General features: G+C 37.6%; 2 protein-coding genes across 4 annotated transcripts in view; one reads left to right on the forward strand and one right to left on the reverse strand.

The window, feature by feature from the left end:
- Positions 1-12,003, reverse strand: part of ABCE1 (ATP binding cassette subfamily E member 1) — a 34,992-nt gene extending 22,989 nt beyond the window's left edge. Inside the window, exons 1-8 of the mRNA XM_024736094.1 lie at positions 11,878-12,003; positions 6,472-6,605; positions 5,384-5,469; positions 2,496-2,593; positions 1,376-1,493; positions 876-1,013; positions 646-715; positions 331-427 (exon numbers count right to left, since the gene is read on the reverse strand). Coding sequence (XP_024591862.1) covers positions 331-427; positions 646-715; positions 876-1,013; positions 1,376-1,493; positions 2,496-2,593; positions 5,384-5,469; positions 6,472-6,574 — 710 coding nt within the window. The 5' untranslated portion in view covers positions 6,575-6,605; positions 11,878-12,003. The remainder of the gene's footprint in view (positions 1-330; positions 428-645; positions 716-875; positions 1,014-1,375; positions 1,494-2,495; positions 2,594-5,383; positions 5,470-6,471; positions 6,606-11,877) is intronic.
- The window catches only part of ANAPC10 (anaphase promoting complex subunit 10), a 76,325-nt gene continuing 70,944 nt past the window's right edge, over positions 11,392-16,772 (forward strand). Inside the window, exons 1-2 of one of the 3 annotated variants that reach the window (XM_024736096.1) lie at positions 11,392-11,478; positions 13,609-13,735. In XM_024736096.1, the coding sequence (XP_024591864.1) occupies positions 13,621-13,735 (115 nt within the window). In that variant the 5' untranslated portion in view covers positions 11,392-11,478; positions 13,609-13,620. Of the gene's footprint in view, positions 11,479-12,112; positions 12,222-13,608; positions 13,736-16,772 lie in introns of those variants that run through there. The other 2 variants (XM_024736097.1, XM_024736098.1) reach the window with 2 other exon arrangements.

Here is a 16,772-nt window from a genome sequence, read left to right on the forward strand (position 1 = left end):
GGAAAACCTTGCCGGCCTGGTAGGAGAGCTTCATCTTAAAAAAATGTCCTTCTTATGTATAAAGAGAGTTTACAAAATAAACAGCTGACTTCAGATTAAAGAGCTCCAGAACCCATAAGTTGTAAGGTACTTACCTAAATGAAATTTTACCCCGATGGAATAATAGGGAAATGGGCAATGGATGCACAACTGCTTCAACATCTGACCTCAAAGTTAGAACATTAGATACTTTTCCTATTAATTTCTCTCAAACCACTGCTCTATTAGCAGCATTATAAACAAAAACTCTAAAGTAGAGATAGGATTTACAAAAAGTATAAAGTAACCTACATATCAGCTTTCTGTATACAAACGACAGCACAGGCAAATCTCTGCAACTCTCCTCCTGAAAGATCTTCAACATTGCGTTCTTTTAGATGGGTTAAATCTACAAAGAAGATAGAGGCATTGTGTTCAATGTTATTTTATTTTACCTCTTCAAGGTAAAATGTATATTGCAAATCATTCTCTGTTTGAATATTTCTGTTGAAAATACGACAACTACTAGAGATTTTTCCATTTATTTCAGTAATCCATATAAAGATACCTATCTTTATAAGTTAAGTTCAGGGCCTATTAAAACACATACACAAAATAAACACTTACCGAGCTGCTGACATACAATCGCTTGCGTCTTTGTTTCATCTTTTCGGTCCAAAATACACCCCACTGTCCCCTGCCATAATATATCAGAAATAGTATTATTTTCCTTCAATACTAAAATTCCCTCACTATTAAAGAGAGTCACAAAATAAAACAAGTTTACTTTGATTTATCTTTTATATGTCCACCAATATCTGTAATACCCACTAAATTTCTCCTAAAAAGCAACTGACCTTTGCAGCCTTGGGAATCTGGTCTACATACTGAGGTTTGATAATGGCTTTTAGGTCATCTTCAAGAATCTTGGTAAAGTAATTCTGCAATTCAGATCCACGGAAGTAAGTCAAAATTTCTTGCCAATCAGGTGGGTCCTAGAAATATATGTATAATTACCTGAATTTAATAAAACAGTTGCAAAGAGGATGAATGTTATACAAAATAGAACACATAACCAAACAGAATACCTCTGCTTCTAAGATAATATTAGAGGTGGATTTAATTTCAAATCAAGAAAACACCAACTCATAACAGTTTACGAAAGCTCAGAATTATCAATTAAGCAGCATTAACAGATTTTACCTAAAAAGGAGTTTCATTTATAGTTTCTCAGCATTAATTCCACAAATAATCTTGAAAATAAGAACATTAAAAAATAAAATCACACATACTCTCTCCTTCATAGCCTCATAAAACGGAACCAAGATATTCATTTTTATAAGGTGGTAATACATACATCATATTTTCCAAGGTTTGGCTTTTGCTTTCCTGCTAAAATTTTTAAAGCAGTTGACTTTCCAATACCATTAGTTCCAACTAATCCCAAAACTTCACCTGGACGAGGAATGGGCAACCTGTCGTAAGTGTACAAAAATAATAAGACAACTCAGACTTATGTAGAAAAAGTGACGTAATACCAGAATGATGTATTTTAATGCGCTTGCACTCCACACACATTCATTAATAAGACAAAAGAGATATATGCCAGATATTACTGGCTATTAGGAAAAAACAGCAGCCAAGATTAACTTAAACTGTTGTTAGGAATGCATCCATGACTAATATTACTCCAGATTTTATTTATTCAACTTTCACTCAAAGTTTATTCTAAAGTAACAATTTTTCTTTCCATATAAGGCTCAGTTTTAATGTATAATAAAATGGTTTGGTACAAAACTGCACAGCAGGTGCAACCTCATACTGTCTTTCTTTTTTTTGGCCTGCCATTTACTTACAAGGAGAGAAGTGCCACATCAACCAGAAATATTCCACTTCATTCTCCCTGCTGCAGTAGGCCCCCTAAAGCTGGCAGGTTGAGAAATACCCTTTTATTAGTTAAATCTAGACTCCTAGATTGAAAATATTAGTGTTCAGCAGATTAAAAACCTCAAAGAATGCGTCATTAACAATATATGTCGAAGTCCAGAGTAATATTCTCTGTAGATTATGAGATTAATAGATAAATAAAATCAAGATGAGTTCCCTTAAAAGTATTCTGGGGATAAGGATATTATTAACAACAGTGATTCTCACCCCCAACTGTATATCAGAATCACTGGGAGCCTTTACAACTTACTAAGTCCAGACTGTACATCCAGAGATAAGATGTAATTCAACTGGGCTGAAACTACCTGGGCATTAGTAGTTTTAAAAAGACCCTCAGGTAATTTTAATGTTAGCTAGAATGAACCACTGACATATACAGTATGATTCTGCATGATGTTATAATACTGTATTTTGCTTTAGTGGATGTAAAAGTTAATACCACTTTTTTTCCATTTTTGTTATTTCTCTGAAAATTCCAAATGGATTTACTCTTGACTGAAGTAAAGAAGAATGCTGACTTGGAAATATACCTGTGAAGCTTGAAGGCGTTGGCACAGTATCGATGTGTTGTTTCTTTTTCCAAGTTGCTTGGTAAATTGACAATTGATAAGGCACCAAAGGGGCACTTCTGTTATTTAAAGAATTAGTTTTCTGTTAATTTTTAGAAATATAGGCATGACTAAAATGAACAGATGAAGACATTTTTATAATTTATCTTCCAAAAGTGGGAGTTTCACATAGACGTAAAGTATTGTTTCATTTCCTATCCTTTGCTTAAAAAGGTTAAGTTCCTTGAAGGCAAGAATCATATCTAATAATTCTGTATTCCCCCTAGTGACTGGTATAATCCTGGACATTTAATGTGTTTAATACTTACTGCAAAACCTTACAGAACTGGAGGCTTTTGTATGAGAAGGTTAAGAGCAAGATAAAACACGGTTATTGAGCATACAGTTCCATATTCAGTCAATGAGAAACGCCTTCCCTTTATCTTCTTCTTCCTGTCTCTGTATGCTTCCATTTCTACCTTGTAAAGTCCTTTAAGGCCATGGATTGTACCTTTCTTGGTCTACTTATGTCCCAACAACAGCTAGCATAGTATTTGCACAGAGCAAGGACTAACGTCTTTCCATTGTGATTTGTAACCATCCCATATGAAAAAGATACTTCATATTCCAATTGAGAAAATTCACATTAAAAAAAAAAAAAACCTCATAGAAAAACTTATTCAAACAATAAGTGACTATCAATCAGATAAATGCCCAAGGAACAAGAATGGCAAGAACTGGAAGGTGATTTAAGAGTGGTAACGTGGCTAGAAAAATTTCTCAGCAGTACAGATGACTATAAAGGTACAACCAGAGTATAACCTCAGATTAGAAATCTGTTCAGCAGAACTGTTCAATGAGCTCAGGGGACTAATTCAAGTCTCTGTATATAAAGATTTCAGGGAATTCCCATTTCCTAAGTTACAAGAACACAGAGGTTTAAAAAACAACACTCTTTGTTTGTTTTCTAGAAAAATAATCACCAACCTCTAAAAAAAATTATTAATTCTTTACACGAGATTTTTTCTGCAAACGGAATTACCTCCATTTACAGTATCTTCTATTACTCCATCAATGTACATAAAATGCTTACAGGCTGCAAGTAATTTAAACTTCTCTTAATCTACAAAGAAAAAAATAGCCACATTGCTCATATATGTGGTGCATTACAAGTATCTTAGTGTTCAGGGGGTATACACTACCCGCCCCCCACAAACAATTCATCACATCAGTTTCTTTTCAGCCACTGAAGTGCATACCCCAAATTCTGGAATCTCATTTTTTTATAGCAGTGAGGAAAGAAAATAAAATCGAATATATTGTTCAAAATAAGATTTCCACCACCCAAAACACTGGCAGGCAAATAATAAAAGATTAGTAAGTATTTGTTGGAAGAAATATCTCCTGCTTATATTTTAAAAACAAGAAAAAACTTTCAGGTACCAAGCCTGGTACTTCTGGATACTTAACCGAGGATTCAGAAACCAATGTAAAATACACAAACCTTATTAGAAAAAATAACAGATGGTATCCATATTTTGGGAAATCTCCTTTCTAAAATATATTATCTGTAAATAAAAATAACTAATTTAAGAACTTTATACACTGGCTCCTAAATATCTTTTATGAACTAAAGTTGGAAATCCATCATTCTTTAGTAAAATGCCCTATTCAAACCATTCAGGATAACAAAAACTGAGGTATTTTGAAAAATTACACTATTGGGATAAATCCAACAATAGAAGAATGTATAACACAGCAAAAGCAGTACTTAAGGATTAGGTTAAATTAAAAAAATTTTTGGTTGTGTCCATTTTTATTTAAAAGTGTGAATTTAGGGGCTTCCCTAGTGGCACAGTGGTTGAGAGTCCACCTGCCAATGCAGGGGACACAGGTTCATGCCCCGGTCCAGGAAGATCCTATATGCCGCGGAGCGGCTGGGCCCGTGAGCCATGACCGCTGAGCCTGCACGTCCGGAGCCTGTGCTCCGCAACAGGAGAGGCCACAACAGTGAGAGGCCCGTGTACCGCAAAAAAAAAAAAAAAAAAAAGAGAGAATTTTAAATTAAACACAGGGACTTCCCTGGTGGCACAGTGGTTAAGACTCTGCACTCCCAATGCAGGAGGCCCAGGTTCGTTCCCTGGCCAGGGAACCGGACCCCACGTGCATGCCGCAACTAAGAGTTTGCATGCCACAACTAAGGAGCCCTCGAGCCACAACTAAGACCCAGCACAGCCAAATAAATAAATGAAATAAATAAATTTAAAAAATAAAATTAAACACAGACTTGAAAAAGATGTATGTAATATGACTCATATTTTTTATATTTCAAAAAAGTTCTGGTAAAGACTTGGAGAATGTCCTTCTCATAAAAGGGAGAAAAAAAATTAATTTTGGTTGGAAATGGCTTTACGAAGTTGCATACAGCAAAAATAACTTTTATTTATTATTATTATTTTTTTTGTGTGTGGTATGCAGGCCTCTCACTGTTGTGGTCTCTCCCATTGCGGAGCACAGGCTCCAGATGCGCAGGCTCAGCGGCCATGGCTCACGGGCCCAGCCGCTCCGCGGCACGTGGGATCTTCCTGGACCGGGGAACGAACCCGCGTCCCCTGCATCGGCAGGCGGACTCCCAACCACTGCGCCACCAGGGAAGCCCTTATTATTATTTTTTAAGGATAACTGTTAAGTGGGGTGGTTAATTAATTGAAAAAGCAATAATAATATTGATATAAGAACACTATTTTTCTGAATTTGTATTCTTTATTCCATTTTTATATTTGGCTCTAAAAATAGTTATAATGTACTCAGAATTTTCAGATTTCATTTTTAGGTTACAAATTTGATCCAATAAATAAAATATCACTTACTTTAATACAAATACCACAACCAATACAAAGAGTTTCAGAAATCCATGCTATTTTGCTCTGGGGGACAACCTCTATGCATAATTTTCCTGGCAAAGGAAAAGATAGAATTAAGTCATTTCTCCTGATGTTCTAATTTTCTGAACACTGTTATTTCGGCAATTCTGGTTCCAAATTTCCATATAGAATCAAGTTTTCAAAAAGAAAGGCCACAGAAAGAAATATAAATCAGTGCTTTGGATAGATTACTGAACTTAACTACTTATATGAATACTCTTGTCAGGCAAGGCAGAGATGACTCTAATATGCTTATTTGTTTAATCTACTACGGGAAGAAAATATGCTAATAAAAATACAGCGGATCCTAAAACAGCTTTACTTTTAAGCTGACTGACCTGAATATATAATCCATAAAATATGCCTTGAAAATGGTAATGTACACCAGATAAGGGAATGAAATGCGTTAGCTAAATCAGGGAAGCTCCCCAAAGGTATGTGGACATCTAATACATAAACAAAATTAAACCTGGCATTAGGGATATTAATAATGGAATTTCTGAATAGCACGGTAGACTGTAACACATGACATCTAAATTTCCTTTTAAGATTTAGTAAGCTTATACCTCACTAGTATATTTAAAGTAAAAATTATTTCGTTTAGCCCTTAAAGACGACCAGTAAGTCATCAATTCTGAATGGTCGTAAATTTATTTACTCTTGAAAATATAGCAAAACCTCATGAATAGTCATTCATATTAAGCTTTTTTTTTTTTAAGGAGAATACTATCAAATATCAATACAAACATCTTGGCAGTCCTTTCTTCATGACTTAAAGTAACCATAGGATTTTGTAGGACAGTAAGAATCTCAGTAATTTGAACTCTGGTTTGATTTTGTATTCAATGAACTTAAACAGGATCATTTAGTCACAAAGCATTAAAAGAAATTTAGAAGAAAATCTGGTCTTATTTTTACATTTTAAAGAAACTAACGGGGAAGAAAAGTATATACTAAAGCCTAGAGAACCATAAAGACAGTGTATTCCTTTTAAAACCTTCTCTTATCCTTAAATGATCCACAGAACAGCTTACCCATTCGAACCACAGGGCAACTCTTTTTGCACTCCTGCCGACACTTCTTAGGTTTACATTTGTCATGGTTGACAATAGCAATTCTTGTTAATTTATCCGCCATAATTCTAAGGATGTAACAATATCCAGTTCCTCTATTAAAGAAAAATTAACAAAATTATGGCATAGTCAATGCAATTAGTTAAGAGAAATAAGTCACAGGCATAAAAAGTTAGACAGGAGGAGATAAGTTATCACTATATTCAGATATTAATACCTGGAACTAGTTAAAAAAAACTAGTAAAAGCAATAAAATAATTTGGTAAGGCTGGAAAAACAAAATTTTACATATATTCCATTCATCAGAAGATTTATATAAAGAAGGAAAAAATACCACTTTCAACAGTCAGAAAAAAGAAAAGATCTAGGGATCAACTTAACAAGATATATATACACATGCACGGAAACTTTCAAAATACCACTGAAAGACACAAAAGACCTGAACAAGTAGAATGACATGCTCAGTTTTCACAATAAAGAATAGTCAATATCAGAGATTTCAACCTTCCCTGAATTTATATATTTAATCCAATCTCAAGGAGAAAAAAAAAAAACTGAATCAGACAAATCAAATCTAAAGCTCTTATACAAAAAGAAAAGTAGTAATAGCCAGGAAAATGGAAAAGAGCAAGGGGGAAGAGGGAACCTACACTTGACATATGAAAAAAATGATATAAGGCCTCAGAAATTGATGCTGATACCAGTGTATGAACACAGACCAATGAAACAGAATAGTAAGACTTGACATGAAAACATACATATGATAAAGGTGTTTACTTCCTCCCTCAAACTAAGCATCACTTCATGGCTTAGCCATCTGACTACAATGCACTACTGATGGAAATGGCAAATAATTATTAAGGGTGTAACCATCATGTTGGTCAACTGGAAAAAGTAAAAACTGCTTTACCTGGGAATTTACAATATGGCCATGATGAATTTTATGTTAACGGCACTGAAATGAAAAGGAGACCAAGTAACTATATGTATATACTCACTTTTGGAGCTTTTTAAAGTCTTGATATTTAACAGCACCATCAATTATGTAGTTGAGGTCAAAGTTAACTTACTCTTTTATACTACTGGGCTTAGTGACTGACAATAATTTTCTTAGAATGTGATTAAAGTAAGTAATTCGAAAAAGTGCCTTACTACTCCAGTTTATTCCAATATGTAATGAAAGAACCGGAAGCCAAAAGATTATTGACCAACAAAGACATTCTGTTGGCTTTTTCTATCATTGACTGTGATCCTCTATCTAGATTTTTCTTGACAGACTGCTTCCTCTTATAGAACTCTCCAGTCCTTCTCATAACCCCTCAATATCATTAGGCTTGGAGGGGAATAAAAGATCTTGCTCCTCAATACCGCTCCCAGACGATTCTCTCTCCTCACTAAAAACAGCCACTTTTGCCTCTTAGGTCATCCACCCGCTTTAGTCATTTACCGACCATCAGATCACTCCCTCCCATTCTTTGAAATGTCGGCCCTTAGCTAATGTTCACTCTAACAACTCTTGTCATACATAACTCTTGGTGATTTTAATATGTTCATAGATGATCCTTCTATTAACAGCCTGTCATCTCAGTTCATTAACCTCTCTCCTCTAGTGATCTTGTCTTTCACCCTACCGTAGCCACTCATTCCTTTGGTCAAATCCTTCACCTTGTCATTACAAATAACTGCATTTTTTCCATAACCTACCTTTCAAATACCCCATTCTCCAACCACCATCCCTATCTTTTCAGTTCACCTCTCTCATACACAACAATCCAACAACCCCTTGAACTCCCCCATTCCTCAGACCTAACACTATCTCTCAATTCTACCACATTTCCACTGTCCTTCAGCCTTTTGTATCTTTGTATCTCTGTACCCACCTAAAATTCCGTTGTCAATCACTTACACCCTCATCTATAATCCTGGTTAAGCACAACTCTTCACCTGCACACATGCAGCAGAAAATGGGAAGAGAAAAAACAAAACCATGCTGACTAGTATCATCTCAAGTGAAACTATGCCAACCAGCAACCATACTATATGTATTTCCATAGCTAAGTCCCTTTGCAAACTAAAAGATATCTGCTAAGGAGAATGTTCCAACAATTCTCTCTCATGTCTTTCACATCATCAACTATTCTTTCCACTGGCTTATTCCCATCAGCATTCAAACACTACATTATCTGATCCCATCTTCCTCCATTGTTTCATTTCTCCTTCCTTTTATAGCGAGACTACGTAAAAGAGTTGCCTATAGTCAGTGTTTCAAATTTCTTTCTAGGTATTTTCTCTGGAATCCATTCCAGCCTTTAGTGCCCATCATTCTATCAAAACAACTTGTCAGGTTTTCACTGTTTTTCACATGGCTAAAGCAAATGGTTGTCAATCTTTGCTTCAGGGTCTTGGCCTTTCTGCTCCCTCTGCCTATAATGCTATTTCCCCTAGTGAGTCACATGGCTCACTCCTTCAAGTCTTTAATGTTTATTCTCAGTGAGCCTTCTCTAGCTATATTACCAAAAAATATAAAACTCTCTTGTTTTATTCTTCTCCTTAGCTCTTTCTACTATATGACATAGTATATATTTCATATATATGTGCATATATGGTATATGTACATGTTTACTGTGTGTATGTATATATATATATGCATTTATATATTCTCTCTCTACACACAGACAATATTTTTCCCTCTCCAAGCAGAATGTACTCTATCATGAGTGCAGGAATTTTTGTCTGTCTGTTTATCCCAGTGGCTGGACCAGTGCCTACCACATAGTAGGAGCGCAAACATTTCCGTTGAATGAAATGAGAAAATGAATTTAGACATAGTAAATCATTTTCCTGTAGGTTATAACAACTTCAGGAGTCTTGCAAGTTACCAATATTTTACAGTGACAGTTATCCACTAAAGTATATTATTGGAAAAAAAAAATCACCCAAAAGGTGACTAAAATTTTATGTAATAAACAGTTACGCTGATAGGTTCACTTTACCCCTTTATAACCTTTAGAAATTGGTCCAGGCAGGCCTCCTAAAGATTAGAATAAGAAAATAAATGACTTTTGAACTGCTACAAAAAAGCTATCATTCTGGAAGTGCCAACTCCCTAGAAACTGAAGACTCTTTAGTTAGCTAGTAAAATAAAACTGGACACCATATTAATTATGGTGAATGAGCATGATGAATTCCCCTATAGGGGATAAATCTTCATTGATTTATCAATGAAACTGCTTACTTTAAAGTTTATTTCTGCCAAACTACTAAAATGTTTCACCTACTATTTCAAACCATTTAAAAAACCAAATGACTATAAAAGGTGATTTTTTATAAAATAAAAACCTACCAGAGATGGTTAATAAGCTGATTTATATAAAAAAGTGATAAATTATAATGCATGTAAGAAAAATGAATACAGATTCTTTGTAGAACCGTTAATTAACAGTGTAAACACTATTATTAATTAAATTTCTATGTTAGTTTCAAGAATTGGCAAGAAAGAGCCCCTCCTTTTTTTTTTCAATGAGAAAGACATAGCACGTAAAAGCTTGGAGGGGAAGCCTGTAGTAACTGACTCCTTGAAGGTATTTCAAATCTGAAAACTGTGCTCAAAATAGGTACTCAAGGGACTTCCCTGCTGGCGCAGTGGTTAAGAATTCCCCTGCCAATGCAGGGGACACGGGTTCGATCTCTGGTGCAGGAAGATCCCACATGCTGCGGAGCAACTAAGCCGGCGAGCCACAACTACTGAGCCTGCATGCTGCAACTACTCAAGCCCGCGTGCCTAGAGCCCGTGCTCCACAACAAGGGAAGCCACCACAATGAGAAGCCCGCGCAGCGCAACGAAGAGTAGCCCCTGCTCGCCGCAACTGGAGAAAGCCCACGCAGTAACGAAGACCCAACTCAGCCATAAATAAACAAACAGATATATAGATAGATATAAAAACTTATTTAAAAAATAGGTACTCAATGACCTTCACTGTCATTATTCCAGCTGAGAGGAAAAAAGGAAGTGAGATATGGAAACCATCTGCAGTCTAAGACCAAAATTATTTTAACACCCTGTGAAAACATTTGAAAGGTTGCTGTTAACGAATGATGCTTATGTCATGTGAGATATTCTAACCTATGCTATTGCAGGTCATTAATTTTATAAAACATATAAGTTGGGAGTGGTGCACAGCTCTGACTTCAGAGTCTTAAACTGAAGACAATTAAAAGGGACACTAAATTAATAACTGCTTTCTCCTTACCCCACCCCAGCAATTATATTAAATATTCTTCCTAAAAAAAATTTTTTATAGGGGAGAACAAAGCTTTTCACTAAAACAAAAACAACACTCTTTGGTTCAGATACAGATAAGAGCCCTTGATTAACACTGACAAAACATTATCGTCAAGCAAATAGTATAGAATGAATATTCTCAGTATCAGGGACAAAGGTACCGAGGACTGCAACACACATACCACTGTCATAAATGCCTAGTAAGCAGTCCTGTGGAAGAGAAGGCGAAAAACCCTCAAGCCAAACAAAACACACTGTTCTTAAGGCTACTTCTCACTCTTACGATTTTACCGTAAAAAATGAGAAAATGGGCTTGCGTAGTTTATGGGGTGTGGGAATCGGCTTTAGCCGTCGTTCCTACAATGCACGAACCACTGAAGGGAAAATAAAGGGCCTTTCAATTAAGACCTGATCGCAAGGAGCTTAAGATATGATAAAGGATAAGACGGAGAAGTCACCAAGGGGGAAAGTGCTATAAAAGTGCACCCGAAATGTTAAAGGCGTTCACCTGGGAGATTATTTGAGCTAACCCTGGTTACAGCAGAGTACACGCTGCTGTGAGCACAGTGACGTCTGGCCATCATGTCTACAGACGGGGAGTGGACAAGCAGGATTCGACTTCATGGCGGCAAAGATAATTCACTCATTCCACAATCCCCAAACGGTGGAAGTAAAGGCTTCCAAAGGTGCCAGGGGAAGAGTGGGGGTAGCAGGGGACGTTCTGCGTTCTAAAGGCGGCTGTAAGATTCAGCCCTGGGGCAGGAGCGGGGGAAAGGGGGGACTGGAGGCAGGACCGCTGAGGGGATGGCAGCTAAGGCCATCTTCGTGTCCCCTGGCGGGGGTGGCGGGCCGCAGTGGCAGAGAGCCGAGTCAGCTGGAAGGAAGAGCGAGGGGTCCCCAGCTCTCGGCGGCGCCCGCGCTCCGGCGGTTCCAGCTGTCTCGCTCAAGCCGGCTACCACGCGCCGCTGCCGTCTCCACCGCCGCCACCTGAGGCCTAACCAAAGGCTCTGGGAGAACGTCCCTACGGTGTGTAGACCGTGGCAGACTACAGCTAAAGGCCAAACCCTTCCAGACTATTCACGTACCTGGAGAAACAGATTCCCCTTGCGGAGGGGAACACACAGGCCAAATCAGTTCTTGCTTTCACTTCTCAGCCACACAACGTGTTCCTACGGCCACTGGCCAAAATGGCGGTGCCCAGCCGCCGCCTCACGCATGCCACAGGGAGGTAGTACGCGTGCGCGACAGGGCGCGCTGGGCGGAGCCCTGGAGGGAGGTAGGGCGAGACGGCGGAGAGTGACGTCATTATACTGCGACCCCAATTGACGTTGTTGGGTAAGCGAGGCGGGCCTGGGAAGCTGAGTGGGAGTGGCGCGGAACTGCAGCGGTTCCTGAAAACCTGAGTGGCGGCAAGCCGGGTCTGCGAGCTGTAAGTGCGTGGGCTTTCCCCGAAGTGGAGAATGGTTCTAGCTTAAGCAGACGGGTTCTCTTCCCCAATGTCAATCTCCTATTTCGCTCCCGATTTCCTCAAAGCTGGTGGGTCAGGAATGGATCCTTAGCCGCTGCCTATTCTCGCACTTCGGGCAGATGTGTCAAGCAGAACCCACGGAGTCTGGTCCAGACACTGCTCGTGGTGGCGTTATCTCCTTGGCCTCAGCTCCTGAACGGTGTGGCCACGAACCCGTTCTTCTCCGAGTTCCGTGCTTTATCCACTTGGTGGCGTCCAGTACCAAGTTCGGCAGTTGAATTCTGCTCCAATAATAGAGATGGGCCATTTTTTTGGACAATTTGACATTTTTGGGTATTTGGCGATGTGGCCACAGGTTTAATCGTCTCATCCCAGACCTTACTTAACTTGCAGGTGGCAAATACTTTACGATTGAAGCTATTCATTCATCCATTTATTCATTCAGTAAATTGCTAATGGAGCGTTTAAACCTCAGGCCTTTCCAAAGTTTGCAGTCCAGTGTCTATTATTATTTAAAGAGTATCAACTGCTTGTGTGGAGATTAGGGAACAACTGAGATCTGACTCAGGAGGTGTCAAGGAGATGGTATACAGACCTTTTGGCACAGGTTTATAACAGCATTTACGTATAACGATGTTCAATAGCTGTAACTTTGCACTACCGAAGCAGTTTTACATGTTCACAATCCACTATTTTTTTTTTTCACGTTTGGATATGCCTACCAAGATTAACAAAAGATGAAGTAAACTTGTGGTTTAGAATAGGCTAGTTATTCACTTCTAGACCTTAAAGGCATTTTTCTGACTTTATGTACTATGGTAAGAGCACATATAAATGGAGCTTTTGACAACTAATGAGAAGATGTGATTTTTCTCTGCATCACTTAACGGATTATTTAAAATGTAGACCAATATTTACATATTCCTGGAATAAGAGTATTTCAGTCTGACTTTTCTAGGGAAAAACTTCATTTGGATTGGAATTTTTACTCATAGAGGTATACAACTGCATAGCATTACAGGAGTATAGATCAAATCAACCCATTTGACAGGAAAGGAAATAAAGCCCAAGGCGAGGCTGAAGTTGACACCCTGATCCTGTGCCCTTTGACTACTATAGTCTGCTGCTTTGCACAACTTGTAAGTTATAATATGTTCTATTTTAGAAACAAAAACTGAATTCCCAAGAGTTTTTAATTACAGTGATTATGTCAACTGCTTTCGAGAAATAGATGATTAATATCCAGGATATATTAGTGATCGATTTGGCTATTAAATTTTTACTTTTACGTTTTGTAGAAGGATGCTCAGGTCTGGGTATAATGTGGATACTTTTTTTTTCTACATAGAATATTTTTAAAATGACCACACCAAACAAGACACCTCCCGGTGCTGACCCTAAGCAGTTGGAAAGGACTGGAACAGTACGGGAAATTGGGTCACAAGCTGTTTGGTCACTCTCATCTTGCAAACCAGGTAAAACAAAACAACACAAAAATGCTGTTCATAATAACTGCTGAAAGTTTTCTTGTGCACTGGACTAACTTTAATATTCTTTCTGTTAAGATGCTTTATTTTAATTCTGAAATAAATCTAATTGGATTTTCATTTGTTATATATCTTCTCAATTGCTTTACTAGTATCTGCTTCAGTTTAACTGCACATGTCTCATAAGGTCTCTCCCTCTTTTTTTTTTTTAAATATTTATTTATTTACTTAGGCTGTGCCGGGTCTTAGTTGCAGTACAGTGATTGCTGTGGCACTCGGGATCTTTAGTTGTGGCATGCAGACTTAGTTGCAGTATGCGGACTCTTCAGTTACAGCATGCATGTAGCATCTAGTTCCCTGACCAGGGATTGAACCTGGACCCCCTGCATTGGGACCGTACAGTCTTACTCACTGGACCACCAGGGAAGTCCCTCATAAATTCTCTTTTTACCCTCTCTCTGGTATCATTCAGTTATTTGGTTAGCATTTTTTTTTTTTTTTTTTTTTGCTATTTCTCTGGATAGGATAAGTGGTTGATACATTTTCTGAGTGATTACATATACCCAAATAACTTTATTTTACTCTTGGTTGGGATAGAATTCTTGGGTGGCAGTCCTTTTCTCTCAAAAATTTGTGGATCCTGTTTTACCATTTTCTTTTTTGTCATGTTGCAACTAAGAAGGCTATGCCTGTCTCTCACTTTCTAAGTAACTTGTTCTTTCTTTCTGGCAGCATTCAAGTTTTTTCTGTTTATTCTTAGACTTCAAGAGTTTTGCCAGGATGTGCCAGGATACATGTGTACCTTTTCTCATCTGTCTAACCTATAATTTGATGGGTATTTTCAGTCTGTAGAATCAAGCTCAGAGAAAGTTTTTTATCCTGAGTAATGTTAATGATAATGTTATTGATTTGGTAGTCACTTTTCCCTCAGAAACTTCTACTATTTACATGTTGTCTCCTGTAGTGTCTTCCCACTCAAGCCTCTTCTGTTTCCCCTTAAGATTCTTTTCTCTCTCTTTATGTGTAGCTGGGGATATACAGAAAAACTCACCCTTTTTGTGTTTATAGTTCTATGAATTTTTTTGTTTTTAATTTTTAAAAATTAATTAATTAGGGCTTCCCTGGTGGCGCAGTGGTTGAGAATAGTTCTATAAATTTTAATAAACACGTCACAAATAAAGAATATTTCTATCATTCAAAGAAATTTCCTCATGTCCCTTTGTAGTCAGTCTTCTGCCCCCTCCTAAACCCCTGACAACCTCTGATCCATTCTGTGTCCCTTTGGTTTTGCCTTTTTCAGAATGCCATATAAACATAATCATACTTTATGTAGCTCTTAGGGTCCAGCTTCTTTCACTTAGCATAATGCATTTGTGATTGTTCTATCAGGAGTTGGTTCCTTTTTATTGCCGATTACTGTTCCGCTGTACAGATGTGCCACAATTTGTCTACCTATTCACCAGTTAATGGACATTTAGGTTTACGGTAGCAGCTTCCCAGATGGTCCCAGTGATCCTTGTTTCCTGGTATTCGTACCCTTCTGATGACCTCTGTCACATTGTGTCTGGGTTAGTCTCTGGGATGAGGAGAATATGGCAGAAATGATGGTATGTGACTTCTGAGACTAGATCATAAAAGACATTGTGGCTCTGCCTTGCTGTTATTTGGATCACGCACTCTAGGGGAAGCCAGCTGCCATTTTGTGAGGAAACAAGGGGACCTGTGGGGAGGTTGGTGTGGCAAAGAAACAGGGCCTTCTGACAATAGCCAGTGGGGAACTGAGGCCTTTTGTCAACAGTCAAGTGAGTAAGCTACCTTAGAATGGATTCTCCAGCTCTAGTCAAGCTTTTAGATAATTACTTCAGATAACTTGACCGCAAACTCATGGGAGTCCCAGAGCCATGCTGCCCAACCAAGCTGGTCCCAAATTCCTATCCCATAGAAATTGTGAAGTGATGCATGTTTGGTGTTTTAAGGCGCTAAGTTAACTAAGATAAGGTTGCTTCCAACATTTGGTGATTATGGATGAAGCTGCTATAAACATTCATGTACTGGTTTTCTTGTGGACATATATTTTCATTTTTCTTGAGTAAATACTTACAAGTAGAATTGCTGGGTTCTATTGTTTTTATTTCTTCCTTTGCATTAGCTAAGACTTCCAGCATGATGTTGCATAGGAGTGGCAAAAAGGGATATCCTTGCCTTATTCCTGATCATAGTGGGAAAAATTCTATTTTCTCACTATTATATATGATGTTAGCTGTTGTTTTTTTGTAGATAATATAAAGTTGAAGTTCCATTATATTTCTAGTTTGCTAATAGATTTTGTCTTGAATGGATGTTGGATTTGTCAAATGTTTTCTCAACATCTAATGATATGATCATGTGGTTTTTCTCCTTTAGCCTGTTGTTTGTTTTGATGGATTACATTAGTTAATTTTAGAATGTTGAACCAGCTGTGCATACCTGGAATAAATTCCAATTGATTGTGGTAAATAATTCTTTTTATACATGGATTCAATTTGCTAATATTTTCTTGACAATTTTTGCATCTGTGTTCATGAGAGATATTGTTCTTTAATTTACCTTTCTTGTGATGTCTTTGTCTGATTTTGTTATTAGGGTAATGCTGCCTTTATAGAGTCAGTTAGAAAGTATTCCCTCTGATTCTATTTTCTGGAAGAGATTATGCAGACTAGGTATTATTTCTTCCTTGAAAGTTTGACATAAGTCACCAGTGAAACCATCTAGGCCTGGTGATTGCTTTTGGAAGGATATTAATTTTTTATTCAATTTTTGTAATATAGGCTTATTCAGATTATCTGTTTCTTCTTGTGTGAGTTTTGGTAGATTGTGTCTTTCAAGGAATTGGTCCATTTTATTTATCAAATTTGTGGGCATGAAGTCTATAATACTCCTTTATTACCCTTTTTATTGTCCATGGTATCAGTAGTGATGGCCCCTCTTTCATTTTTCCTTTTTTTTTTTTTTTTTTTTTTTTTTTAACGGGGCCCTCCCCCTTTGT

The sequence above is a fragment of the Neophocaena asiaeorientalis genome, unplaced genomic scaffold, assembly GCF_003031525.2.
Source record: "Neophocaena asiaeorientalis asiaeorientalis breed wild unplaced genomic scaffold, Neophocaena_asiaeorientalis_V1.1 scaffold7, whole genome shotgun sequence".
NCBI lineage: Eukaryota > Metazoa > Chordata > Mammalia > Artiodactyla > Phocoenidae > Neophocaena > Neophocaena asiaeorientalis.